The 15,172-nt window shown below is 29.6% G+C and overlaps 1 protein-coding gene across 1 annotated transcript in view; it reads right to left on the bottom strand.

Moving 5' to 3' along the window:
* Window positions 1-10,042, bottom strand: part of LOC107452906 (uncharacterized) — a 28,771-nt gene extending 18,729 nt beyond the window's left edge. Inside the window, exon 1 of the mRNA XM_016069531.4 lies at window positions 8,704-10,042. Within this exon, the coding sequence (XP_015925017.3) occupies window positions 8,704-8,958 (255 nt within the window). The 5' untranslated portion in view covers window positions 8,959-10,042. The remainder of the gene's footprint in view (window positions 1-8,703) is intronic.
* Window positions 10,043-15,172: the final 5,130 nt, after the last annotated feature.

The raw sequence follows: 15,172 nt of genomic DNA, 5'->3' as shown, positions 1-15,172 counted from the left end.
TACTGACCCAGGAGTTCCCTTGTCTTCTGGATTGGCTCAAAATTACAAGGCTAAGGGTTGAACATTAGTAGTCGTAAATCCAAATTGAGTCGGCTGTTCTACGACGGTTATAAAATAAAAAGACATTATACTTTGTTTGAATTATAAATGAATTCAGGAGCAATTTAATAGTTATCAGTAATTTAATAGCAGTAGCCGGGATAGCCTGGTTGGTAGGATACTGTGCTCATGTTCAAGAGGTCGTGGGTTCGATCCCCACCGGTCTAAGACTTACCGTGTAGCAAATGGTGACTGATGCACGTTAAATCTGTCGAGTCACAAAATCCTCCACGTTCCCATAACAAATCATACCTCTGGGGGTACTGATCCAAGAGATCCCTTGTCTTTTGGATTGGTTCAAAATTACAAGGCTACAGAGTTGAACATTATTAGTCGGAAAACCAAAATTGGGTCGACTGTTCAACGATGGTTATGAAACTTAATAGCAGCGAAAGTTTTAAAATCTCATAACTCAAAAGCTATTGAACCATGGGAGAAAAAATGAAATTTTGCATATTTAAACATTAACGGGGCATTCTGATATGAAACTGTTATAGATAAGGGTCATTAGTTTTTGAATTAAATAGTGTCTAATTTTTTTCTTTTGTGAGCCATAATTATTTGGATTTCGATTTTATTACTTTAAAAAAACTTTTGCTCTAGAAATATGAAAAACTTTAATAACGGCGATACTTTCACTCGCATTTCTAGTTTAGTTTCTTTTAAGAGAGAAGGAAAAAAAACTAGATTGATATAAAAACCGAACTATGAAGATAAGAAGGGAGATAAAGAAGGTATAACAAGAATGTTGTGCACTATTGAATCATGAGTTATCTCTAAAATGACATCCAGAGAAAATTGTTTACACAAAAAAATTTCATTGCTATCAGTAGGATGAAAATATTTAGAATATAACAATTAAATAACATAAATACATGTCAATTATTTAAAATTTAAGCATGCCATGAGGGACTAAACTTTAAAAAAAAATTATAAATCGTGCATAAATGCACACTAATTTAAATTTATTCAACACCATATTAAGAATTGTGTTCTCTTTGTATTATAAAGCAAGAGAACACAATACAAATATCTCTTTTGTCGCTAATCATGCAAGCTGTCACACATCAAATTAGTTAACAAATTACAAAAAAGAAAAGAAAAGGAGAATTAAAGAACTGTTGACATAATTTAAAGATTAAAATTTTTTTTAATCATTGATTCAAATTGATATAAAAGAAACACATTGATTTAAAGTGAAGATATTCTCTTTAAGAACGAATTCATTGGCATTGAATTTTTTATGCATGGAAAAAGTGCTTAAATTATTATTTGATGTTTAAAAAATAGACTAATAAATATTAAAATAATAATAAGAGACCAAATGAGGTTAAAAGTAGCTGAAACTTCAGCTAAAATTGACCAATACAATAGTTTAACGATAACTAATAAATGAGGGTTAAATTTTAAAAAAAAATTTATATAGGTCAAAAAGTAAAACTTTTCTACTTTTAGATTACAGTTTTTATAATTAGCTATCCTTATTTTCTTATAAAAATATATATATGCACACAACTTATATTATCTTTCTAGATAAATGCATGCACTTATATTTAGAAAGTTTTTTTTCTTCTTTTTTCAATTTACATTTTTTTTACTGAATATTCTGTTTAAAAATTTCAAAAGTAAGAAAAAATAATACTTGATGTAATATTATTCAAAAATGATTACTTGGCTAAAAAGTTTTCAATAAGTAAAATTTTTAAAGCAATTTGTTTTTTTTTTCGGGGGGGGGGGGGAAGGGGGGACAATATATTTATTTTTTATGAAATTTTTGAAATTAATTTTGTTTTCACTTAATTTTTTTCTTTAAAACTGAGCTATAACATTTATATATGAAAGTTTTATTTTTAAAAATAAAACTTTAACATGCTTTCAAGCTTTGAAATTGAGAAAAGTTATATAAAAAAGAGAAACAGTTATATGTCTCTTAATGTATTTATTCGTATAAGAAAATCCTATGCAAAATACTGTAAAGCTATCAAATGTAAAATGAAAAACCGAGCTATAACATTTATATATGAAAGTTTTATTTTTAAAAATAAAACTTTAACATGATTTCAAGCTTTAAAATTGATTACCACTTAATTTTTTAAAATAAATTTAATGAAATTGAGCATTGATTTGAAAATGAAAATTCGGTAATTTGTGAATAAAAATTTATTTTATTGCATAAACTATAATTAACTTATGATAGGTATGTAAAAATACAAATTGTATTGAAATATTTATTAATAAATATCTTTATGTAAGAATTGCTCTCAGTACACAATGTTCATCCAGATAGCATTTTTTTAAATAAAAATCAGTATGATGTAAAGTTTCTTTTTATATAATTATAGAATAAAGTTCTACTTCACTTTTTCATGTAAAACATTGAAAGAAGCGCCAATATCAATATAATTAGAAATTTCTTTAATTCATTTTTCTTTCCTTTTTCATTTTATTTTCACTTATTCAAAATTGATTTATCAAATCACTGGGAAATAATGCTATTATTTAAACAAGATAGCAATCATAAACTGTTTAAAATTTTAATTTAATGTTTGATATTTCTTCATGTTTAATGCTTTCACTGTGGATATTACTTAAATCCCTTTAGTATTTAATTTCTTTATGTTTCATACTTAAATTTCTTTATGTTTAATGTTTTTTATTATTAATGTTTGATATTTCACTCTGGAATAAACTTGTTATCACAGGTTAATAAATAATGAAGTTGTTCTGCAAGAATAACTTAGAATAATGTTTCCTGATTATAGAAGTGGGTATTTATAAATGGGTGTTTACTTTTGTCTAACTAGATAGCAATTATAAACTGTTTAAAATTTTAATTTAATGTTTGATATTTCTTTATAAAAAAATGCTTCGCACATTTCTTCCATTTGAGTTGGAAGAAACCTATTTCATTCCGGGCTTTTTCTTTACTATGGAATAAACTTGCTATTGCTGGTTAATAAATAATGAAGTTGTTCTGGAAGAATAATTTAGAATAATGTTTCCTGATTATAGATGTGGGTGTTTATAAATGGATATTTACTTCTGTCTTAGGAAAATACCCAAAATCCTGGTTTTTATAATTTGTTGTTCTTTTTAAAGCATATAACGAAGATTTGTCTTACTTATAGTTCTGGCTTATAGTTCTTACTTATAGTTCTTCAATTTTCAAAAATAAACAGTAAAGCTTAAAATACATAAATTCCAGAAAAAAAAATTTAAACAAATTATTAAACACCCAGTAGAGGAGCTACATTATCGCATTACAAAGTAATGTAAAAAGGTTGCATTGTGTTATACACAAAGTAGACACTATGTTAAGTGATTTAAATGAAGGTTGGGTGCTTTTCAAGAAATTCCAAGACTATGGCTCATGACATAGATTTTTTCCAAAACTATGGCATAAACTGGATGAAATGGAAGAAATGAATAAAAGCAGGCAATGAGTTTAAAATTTCTTAAATTGTTCCTTTCTATAAATTTAATATAAGTAATAAAACTAAAACCAGAAATGTCATATCTAAATTTAAAAAACTAACAAACTAAACAACTATTTTATTTAAAATAAATTAGTTTTTTTTTTAATGCAAGTTTAAAATTATTTGCTATTTTGCTTAAATAGTTTTTTTTTCTTTCTGCATCTTATTAAAAATAAAAAATATAACTTTTTTAAAGTCAATATTTTAGAGAAATTTTAAAATTTCATTTTCAACACAGAAAATACTAAACTATGCAATTTAATTTTTATATTAATGAATTATTTTGAAAACTATGAGCAAAACACTATTCAACCTTTAGACTACAAGACAATTTAACAAGAAGTAGTTATTGTTAAAAAATAATCATATATTTAAGTTAAATTTATTAAGATCTTGTATAACTGTCATCAATTCTATACAGCACTTGTCATGGGGACACCTCCTGTTGCAGGTGACCTTCCTTCTTCGATTACGCCTAGTGATTATATGTCACTAAGATATGCTTTTCATAAGCCTTTCAATGTCTATTTTACTTCTAGAGATGAATGGCTCAAATCTCCTAGGTGGCTTATGGGCAATAGTCACCGATAGATCTAGGATTGATCTTAAATCAGGGACAGGTATTTGTTCCTATGTTGATACCAAACTTCACTTTCCTCTTAGTAGTTACGCCACTGTTTTTCAGGCTGAAGTCTATGCTATAATCTTTTGTTGCAGGGTGTGCACTATCTAAATAAACCTATTTACATCTGCTCTGAGAGTCAGGCTGCTCTTCTATCACTAACAAGGTGTAAATTCACCTCTTCTTTAGTGAAGGAGTGCTTCTCAGTCCTTTGTGACCTTTCTACTCGTAATAATGTATACCTACACTGGGTATATTGGTACTCCTGGTAATGAGCTGGCTGAAGAATCAGCACAGGTTGGCTCCAGTAAAATTTTCTGTAGCCCTGAACCAGCTTTGAGGATTTCGCCTGCATAGTTCAGGGCATCTTTTTTCAAGCTCTATTGAGAAATTACAAATGAGCATGATGGTCAAAGGCAAACTAAGGAGTCAAATCGTGACTGTCCTGGTGTACATTAAAGAGCTTCTTAAACTTAACAGGAATAGCTCGAGGAAGATCATTGGTCTTCTCACTGGTCACTGCACCCTCAGGAGACACATCTACAACATGGGCATTACACCCAATCACGGCTCTTGAAAATCTTTGTTTTTTAATTAATTATTAATAAATATATAAAAACTGAAAAATTTACAACCAATTTAAATTAACACATTAAACATATTGTGCAAATATCATTGCAGCACAGCTATATATGGATCCGAGAAGGACAAAACTTTTGTAAGATAAATTATCTAAAATAAATTACTTAAAATCTAAAGAAAAAAATTTGAATTTAAAAATTATCTCAGTTTAGATCTAGTTTTGAAATAACAAATGTTGAGAATCATGAATAGAAATGTGAACTGCAGGATGATTAAACCATAGCCACTCTCAAATAAAAAATTATACAATGCTTCCAATTATTTACATGTTTAAGCGACAGAATTTTTTTTCTTGGTAATTAACTATATAATTATTGCATGAAAAAAAGAGAAAAAAAAATCTTTGACTTTTCCAGGAATATAAGGTGAATTTCAATGAAAATTTATATCCATGCGTTAAGGAGACTAAAAAACTTTTCATCAGAAACCTTTGATTTTTTTATATTTCAAACGCCAAATATTAGTAGATTTTGTGAGTAAAAGATATCATTGAATAAGGATTGGAACATGGTAGTTTGACAAAAATGTCAATTTTTACAACAAATAACAGGGTGCATAGCCAGATTTTTCAACAAAAAATAAGCACCTTTTAAGTACTATTTAAGCACTCAAAAATATTTTTAATCACTTTCCAAATTAAAAAAAAAATCATAATTAGGGTCTGTACAGTAACAAATTTTTTTTCTATCATTCAAGTTTTTAATTTATAAATATCAATAAAATTGAAAAACATTTTCGAAAACCTGACATAATCATGACAAAATAACTAGTTTCTGATAAAACTGTGAAAAACACGCATTTTTTGTACTTTACAACGACAATCAACAACTCCGAACAAAAAAAGCACCTTTAAGGGCTTTTAAAAAAATGTAAATTAAAAATAAACACCTTCAAGCACTTTTCAAAAATGCTATGCACCTTAAATAATTAGAATAGATGTTACGGTACTTTTCCAGGTATGATATAGGAATTTTGTTTCGGCAATTACTTATAATTTTATCAGTCTTTTGTGTATGGTGTTTAAATTTTTATAGGATTAAATACGACGTTTAAATTTAGAAGTTGATTTATAATTTTTTAAGGTGTCCGATTTTTGACAATTGACGTCGTTTCCGGCAATTTCTACTTGTTTTTCTTTACTCTGATAATTTTAATATGGTGTTATCGTGAAAAGCGGAATTTTTGATTAATGGAGTCACTTTTTGACATTATCAATTTCGATTGATTCTATCGTAAATCCACATTGTTTATGGATAGCTTTCTCTACAACTATTTGCTGATTCTTGACTATTTTCTGGTACGTTTTTTTTCCTTCTAATTCCGATGTAATTGATACGATGTATTGGCTAACGAATTTCATATTTTAGTAATAACTTTCTTCTCATGCGTTTGAATCATGATGATTCCATCGCTTTTTTAGCAATTACTTATCGTTTTTTCATTCACTTTGATATCGTTTTTTGAAATCCTGACAAGTTTGATAAGTTATAATTACGACATGCAACATATGAGAATTACGTTCATTTTAAAACTAATTTATACAATGTGCAAATTTAACTAAGGAATCATTTTTAATTTAAACTTTATCTTTAAAATAGATAAGATTTTTTAATCATAAATTTAAAAACTTTTAATATTTTAGGCGTCTTAAAGGTTATGCAAATATTTGTGAACAATGCCCTTTTTTGTGATAGGTGCCCCTGCTCCTTTTTAGGGGTAAATAGTGCCCTGCCCTTTTCAACATCTAGAATGTACACTAATAAGTACTTGCAATACGCAACATCGTCAACCATTATCATCGAAATTGTTCAAATTTAAATATTTTATCTCATATTTTTATAAGTTATATTTGTATTTTATCTAATTCTTTCTAATGCTCTCGGGGAGCATTCTAATTCTTTCTAATGCTCTAATTTATCTAATGCTCTCGCTCTCGGGGATGCCTGTAACTCCTAGAGAGAGCGTCCCCAGGTGGCGGATCTGGGAATGCCTCATTTGGTTTACCACAGGGTGGTTCTGCGGACTAAAAGGCAGAAGTCCGACCTTTTCGGAGGCAATGTCACCCCTCTTCTATGAATAGTGCAATAGACCGTGTTACTGCGTCCGGGGTAGCCGACGCACCAGGAGCTGATGTCCGGGCACTTGGCGAGAAGTTTGCGACGAGGACACTCAATATCTTACAAATCTTGTTATCAAGATTTTTGGAGGACTCTAATCTTTGCACTAGCACTGTATGCATACACAAGATAACAACATCTAATTCTTTATAATAAATCATTACGTAAAAACAAATTTGGAAGATACCAAAGTGACTTCGGGGCAAAGTTAGCTCAAATGGTCGTCATAATACACAAATAACTAATATTATTGTGATAGCTGAAAATTTTTATTTGGATAAAAAAAAATATTGTGATAGATTTTTAAATAATCGATATTTTTTAGAAATACAGTCGAACCTCATTAACGAGAAATTGCTCAGTGTGAAATACCACTCAACATGAAACAAATAATTGGTCCCGTGAGTCAGCAATCAATTATTATTGTGTATTACATGTTAAGCATGAAATTTTCATGCTGATTATTACTTAACATGAAAGGAAACTAGACACAACACAGATTCATAAGCATGTGAATTAAGTGCCAATTATTTATTTTGAACAATCGTAACCACCCATGTTAGAAGTAGCAGATGGGCAAATAAATCGGGGGTCTGTCCAGGTCGAATTTACTACCGTTTAGCGCAGTGTTTTCAGTACAGCGCGAGAATCTCGCTTATTTTTTACTTTTCTCACATTAAAAAATGATAAAAAATGATAATGATTAACGTGAGAAGATCGCACACCCTATTAATCAATTTCAAAGAGTGCGAATCTCGCGAATTTTGGAAAAATTTCGGCTTCTGCCATTTTGAATAGAATCCGTTTAACTTCTCTTTCTTGATCTTTCATTATTTTCAACATCGATGCTTGTTATCCAGCTTCCCTATTTACTAGTATTGTTTCGAACAGGTGCGAACAGCAAAACACAATAACTTTTTGAGATCTCGCCCTATTTTTGAGAAAGGGTGAGAAATTCTCTCTCATTTTTTTCTGTAATGAAAACACTGGTTTAGCGGTACCTTCACAAATTCAACTTTAGGAAAAACGGCAGTTTCACAAATTCAATTTTAGGAAAAACGGTAGTTTCACAAAATACTTTTTCTTAAAATTTTATTTTTGTATCCCTTAAGAAATGATAAAACCATATTTTTGAGTTGATTTTTTAATATAATTTTTCACAAATTTGTCTTAATTTTCACAAAATAGGTACCTCTCAGAAAAACCTAGACAGACCCCTGTAAATAAAATAGTTAAATAAAGTTATTAAAATGTTTAAGCTTAATTTAATTTTTGGTACATAATAGTATTGTTTAGATACATAAATCTACAGGGGTCTGTCAAGGTTTTTCTGAGAGGTACCTATTTTGTGAAAATTTAGACACAATTTGTGAAAATTAAAAATTATATTAAAAAATCAACACAGAAATATGGTAAAAATATGGATTTATCATTTATACAATAATAATAATAAAAAGTATTTTGTGAAACTGCCGTTTTTCCTAAAGTTGAATTTGTGAAAATAAACGGTAGTAAATTTGGCCTAGCCAGACCCCTGATCTAATACATAATATGTATTAATAATACATAATAAATTGTCTTCATAATGTATAAATCTGGTTAACAAAAATAATTATGATAGCTAATACTATCAGGTTAAATTAAATTTTGTAACTTGTAGGTTACGGTGACCAATATATGTGCTGGTGACAACCCGAGAAAACATGGTTTCTATACATTGTTAGTAGCAAAATCAAATAATACTTACCATAGGTGTTTTGTTGCTATCTGATATGGAGTCTTTGTATGAACGATGATGATCACTTTTGTTTTTAGCTTTTTTGGCTTTAGATTCCAGAAACCTTTGTCTGAGCAATAAAGTCTCTTGTCTCTCTGTTTCCCGACTGTCATTGGCATTTTGTTCGTATTTAGGAAAACGATCACTGTGAACAGTACGATAAATTTCAAATCGACGTTTTAAACGCTCAACTGTCTCTCTCTTGGGAGGCAAAACATCTCCCATAATTTTGAAATTAAAAAAATTGAACCTTTCTCCAGATTGTTTTTCATACAGTGATGCTTTTCAAGCTGTTCACTAGACTACAATCTTCATTACACATTTTTCAGATCTTGGACGGAATTAATTCAATATTTTTTTTTTTTTATAAAGTAACTTTCAAAGCTGTTTTTCTTGAATTAAAGAAGGTTATGTTTCATAACACAATAACAATGTAGTAATTAAATCTATTCATGTTATAGTGGTTTGGCACATTTTAAGTGAAAATTTTTTGAAAAGATTTCACTACGGAGAAAAAAAATAAACACAACATTCAAAGAAAAAACAACAAATACACGTGCTATGGTAAATTTCCCATTTAATCGATGGTGCTTTCAGACACAAGTCAACGTCCCATAAGCTTCTAATGACCAATCTGAACCATTATTTCCAATCTGTCACATTCACAGTAATTCTTTTCTTAAGATCACAGGAAACAAATATAGAATAAAATTCACGTACTAAACAAAATTTCATGGTAAATTTAGATTGTACCACATCATAAAACACAAAGCATCTCCACGTCCTAGTTAAAATTTTTATGTTGTTTATTTGGGTTTCATCGTATTTTCTGCGCATGCGTTGTTACTGTAGGAGCACTATGGATTAATTTTGAATACATTCAAACAGAAATATAATAAGCAATTTTCGAATAATACTTCAAAGAAACAAATTATTCTCTTTGTTAGATCAGGTCGACATTACAGAGATTCGTACTTTTTTTTTTCCAATGAGCAATCAATTCATTGAAAGATGTTTGCAAGAAATACTGACAGTGAAAGCGTAATCTATCAGTATTTGTGACGTCATTAAAAGCCGCCAAAAGAGATTCTATTTGGAAGGAAATAAAGAAATCAAGAGCAGGGCTTAATAATTACAATTACATAAAAATTTCTTGATTTCAAAAAGAATTTGTATCGTGTAACTAGAAAGTTTTTAAAACAAATTCCTTACGTTCTTTAGACGATAAATGCGCCAACATTGGCAACAAGTGACATACTTTGATTAGCTCTTAAGAGAAACACATTATTAAAGATACCACCTGATAAACATCGCCAAATTTAATCGCCAAGATTACTTTACAATTGAATCCAGCAAGGGTATGAACTGATTTATGAAGAAAGACCGGCGCTGAGCAATTTGGCGCCTGAAGCTAGAGATAAACGACACCTGGGAAGTTTGAAACGAGGGGAAAAATGAACCTATGAATGTTTGGAAGAATGAGAATTAAGGGGATTTGCTTTATGTTATTAATAATTTCAATCATGGAACAGACGCAAGATTTATCGCATTTTTTATTTCCATCAAATTTTTTAAATTGAAAAGTTTCTTTTAAAAAAAAATTTTTTTAAATTTAGTTTTTTTTTTTTTTTTTTTTTTTTTTTTTTTTTTTTTAATTTATCATCTTTGAGAAAATCACGTAAACGTAACTAAAACAAAATTTTAGCGAGAGACATTTTCCGTAAATAGTTGGAAAAAAAATGTTTTTACTTACAGTTAAAATTTAAAAAAAAAACTATAGAAAATTGCAAGTTAAAATTGTTAATAATTTTAAAAAATAAAAAGGTTTAAATTTTTTTTAAAACTAATCTAAAAGTTATCGAAACATATTTCATATAATTTGTTTCAGAGATATAAATAATTAATAAAAACTTTAAAATAATGAAAACCCTTAAAGAAATAATGCAAATTTTTAAACTAATAATGCAAAATAATACAAATAAACATAATTATAAAAAAATAATTTCTTAAGCTATTCCAATTTCTTTAAATTATCTGTAAACATTTTCTGAATGTATAAAGTTAATCAACAATAGTCCATTCTACATTAAAATATTCATTTCATAAATTAAGTTGCACGCACTTAAGTTAAGCAGCGCACTTTCACAAAATAAGCAAGCCTTTTTCGACGGATGTTGTGGGCCCCTAATTTGTCTATAATTATTTCCTTCCATACGGTAGTATAGTATCTTATAATGCAGGGGTTTCCAACTGGCGGCCCGGGGGCCGCATCCGGCCCGCGAAGCCGTTTTGTGTGGCCCGCGAACTAAACTATATTAGTTGTCATTTTTTTGCGGACAATTTTCGTAACGAATCAATATTTATTTCTCAGGTTTTGCACCCAGAAAAATATTTATTCAAATGCAAAAATAATCGTGTATGTAGCTCTATTTTATTTCATTTTTTTTTTTTTTTTGTATTTTGTGAATATAATTTAGCATGTGCGTATCAGAAATTTTCTCATAGAAATTATCCGATTTAACTTTTTGCAACCACTCACTCATTTTGGACGAAAAAATTTACACACACATTTGTAAATTTTAATTGTAAATATCTATTCTCTGGTGGTTGCAGCAGACATATCTCAATTTTCTCATTGAATAATTTGCGTGCTACTATGTAAGTTTTAATACCAACCTTTTTAAAGTTTTGTATTTTTACAATTAGATATCTGTTGCACAATATTTGTTTAATACATAGGTGCACATTAAAGTTATTGTAGCCCGAATTTTTATTATTTATTTAATATTTTTAAAAATATTATTAATAGCTAATAAATCTGACAGTAATATTTAATGTTCTTTCAAACATAAAAAAGTCCTTCATAAAATTTTGATAAAGTTGTGGCCCGCCATTTGATTTATATTTTTAATTGTGGCCCGCGGCCTCATGTAAGTTGGAAACCCCTGTTATAATGTAAAACCTAACTGAGTTTGAATATTATATGTTAATATTAAGGGTAGTTACGGGGCACTTAGAAATATATACATCGATACTTAAATACTGTGCCACATTGTGGGGCCAGCTAATTTGTCTATAATTATTTCCTTCCAGTGGCGTAATACACCCCTGCGCCGGGGGGGGGGGGGAGCGAGGTTTGAGGGAGCACGATGCATGATCCAGAAATAATACACTATATTATGTTATAGGGGTGCACATCCTACAGCCTGTCAGCAATTGACGTGCGGTCCGCGGTAGCACTTGAAGATAATAAAAAGAACAATTGTAATTTTTTTAGAGGGATGGGGATTTGCGCATTTAAGTTTTTATGGCGCAAAATCTAAATCAATGTAGTTTTTCAATCGTTTTTTCCCCCCTAAAAAAAATCAATATTTTTAATACAATGGTAACACAAAACACGAAATTGAATGTAGGTTTTCAAATTGTTTACTGCTTTTGAACTTCGGTTCCAGTTTTTTGTTGCTTAAAAAGTCGTTTTAAGATTTAACAATCATAAAATCTAGAATAATTTACAAATTATATTATTCCAAAATAAAAAATATACCGAACAGAATGTTGTACCTTGGTTTTAGCTATAATGTGTTTTGTTTTATTTTAAATCATTTTTGACTCCATAAAATTTCTTAAATTAAAATATTCATTTCGAATTTATGTTGCTCAGTAAAATATTTATCTATGTTTTATCTTTCCATTTCAGAACATTACAGATAATTTATTTTAACTTTTTTGTTAAATGGTGTGATAAGAAAACTATTATTTTTCCCCCATTTTTATATTTTCCCATTTTTAATCAAAAAGAAATATATTAATTTTTCAAAATATCAGTTTAGTTAATTCAGTTTTTAATAAATATTTGCAATATTTTAATAAATATAATTTTTGCAGAATAAAAAATGGGCTAATAGGGGGTATGGTCCCCTCTTATACAGGCCTTGTAGCGTGATTTCATACTTGGAATAAGGTAGTTTATCATTTCCTGGGGCAATTGGCATGAATTGTCCTGTGAGGTGACAATTTCATATCATCCGACTCCGACGAGTGTTACTTACGATGTATTACAATTGTTGAATGGTTATTTGTTTTGCATTGCATTAATGTATGTAGTAGGGAAGAGTGGGGTCAATTGTATCAGGGTACGATTGTAACAGAGCAAAAATTTCGAGTGTCGGGTTCTAGATTTGGTTCCTAGGTGGCGCACAAGGTGTATTTAATAAATCTACATGTAAACCCCTGATGGCAACCATTTTTATGTACTTTTAAAAGAGTTACATCACAAAAGATACTTTCACGATACGTAAGTACTTTTTTTGGTATTAGAATATTATATTGTAACAAAGTAATTTTGTTTAAACAAATAAAAATTATTAGCCGAATATGTAAGTGGACACCTTAATTAACATTTCAATAAAATAAAAAAAAGATTAGTTTTGCTAATTAACTAGCATTGTTTTTAACAAATGAAGCTAAAATGGCGTCTTGGGGACAATTGTAACAATAAGTAACGGGACGATTGTAACAGCTGAAAATAAATAATCTTATGTTTACAAACCATTACCTAACTCTTTAAGAACCACCAATAGTTTTCTATATCATTTATATTATGTTGCATGTGCATTATTTTATTTGTCACCTTTCACAGCATAAATTAAAATTTTTAATCCCTTAAAGTTAAAAGTTTAACCCTTTAGGTCTCTGCTCATTATTATTTTTACTCCTAAAATATCACTACTATTTTGATCAATAAAAAAATATATCACAACTATGATACTATGTATAATTAACTATGTTTTAGTTGAATTTATGAACTGTTGCAATTGACCCCGTAAGTGAGGACAATTGTAACAGGTGCACGACTGCCAAAAATTGTTAATAACTAATATAATAATATTTAAAATTAGGTATTTATTTTTTTTCTAGTAGAAGATAGTTTACTTTACTCGTCTGTCAATTAGTACTAATAATATATTGAATATTTTGTTAGTTAAAAATAGTTAAGTAAAAAATTTTACAATTGACCCCACTCTCCCCTACATATCAAATTTCATTAAAATCGGTCCAGTAGTTCTGGAGATAATCGACCAGGTCTGCAAATTCTCTTAAATTCTTACACCAGTGTATTAAAGGTTAAGTTTTTAAGCTTGAAGCTCCAATTTTTATCTGTGTAAAAATACATTTCAAAATGCTATTTTAGTACACGTATAGTTTGTCTAAAATAAGAACTCCCCCAGACATTCGTCTGAACCTGTGGCGGTGACTATGGTAACGAGGCATGACTATTTCAAGTAGGGATGCGGGGTTACTGTTTCGGAGTTGTTTCGGCTTGGGTCGGTAAGAGAAAGTGAATCCCTATCTTCGGTCTATTGTGTTCCTCCTAGAGCAGTGTTTCTTTACCTTTTTGATATAATGGACCCCTTTTAAAATTTTTTTAAGAAGTCACGGACCACCCCCCTGTGAAAAAAAATATTTGCAAAAAACATCAATTATTAGCAAACATTTAATTTTATTATTTTAGTAGTATACAAAAATTTTAAAATTAAAATTTTTAATGTGAAGGTTGCTGCTGCTTTTCCTTAATTAATAAATTTAATTGAGGGATGGTTTTCGACAAAGCAACGTGTATATCATGTTCAACATTCAATCGATTTCGATGTTATATTTTTATTGTCACAAGTGTGGAAAATTCCGCTTCGCAAAGATACACTGTAGCAAACGGAATTATAGCTGCCATAGTTCGATTTACAAGCAATGGGTAGGCTTCCAAACGTTTTAAAAATTAGGAGTAGTCAGCGGACCCCCAAAATATAACTCATGGACCCCTTAGGGGTTCATGAACCACAGGTTAAGAAACCCTGTCCTAGAGTGAAGCTACCCTCCCTAAAATCCGCCGTTCTTGTTTCCATAGCACCAGACGGCCTCAGACTTTGTGGCGAGAGGAGTTCTTAGCTTAGACAAACTATAGCTTTATGTCAAACAACTATTAGTCCACTCCAAATTGAAAGCTTTGAACATACATTGTCCATCATTTTGTCCAAATATTAACCAATAATCTTAACACATATATTTGTACAACTTTTATCTAAATTACATCCAGGGCCGGATTTACGTATAAGCTAAATAAGCTATAGCTTGGGGCCCCGAGATGTCAAGGGCCCCCAGAACTAACTTTTTCCTTCTTTTTTTAAAGTTTTATTCGGAGCTGGAGCCCTCTGAAGCCTAAAATAATATTTTTTTCTTTACATTGGCGAACGCTTTTTAAAATCTAATAGAAGTGTTTACAAACATAAAATAATTGTTACTCTTCACTTTTTTAACCAAAAGAGCAATAAAAAGGCCTTTTGACTGATGAAACAATCCTGTAGCTTTCGTAGCTACCAGTGATGGGAGTAGTCCATGAATCCTAAAAAGCGGTACTCCATGGAGTAGTCAAATAGCCACCTCA

Source organism: Parasteatoda tepidariorum, chromosome 2, assembly GCF_982258835.1.
Source record: "Parasteatoda tepidariorum strain Cologne lab strain chromosome 2, Ptep-v5.0, whole genome shotgun sequence".
Classification (NCBI taxonomy): domain Eukaryota; kingdom Metazoa; phylum Arthropoda; class Arachnida; order Araneae; family Theridiidae; genus Parasteatoda; species Parasteatoda tepidariorum.
The sequence above is the reverse complement of the archived record's forward strand: the minus strand, read 5'-3'. Positions and strand labels throughout refer to the sequence as shown.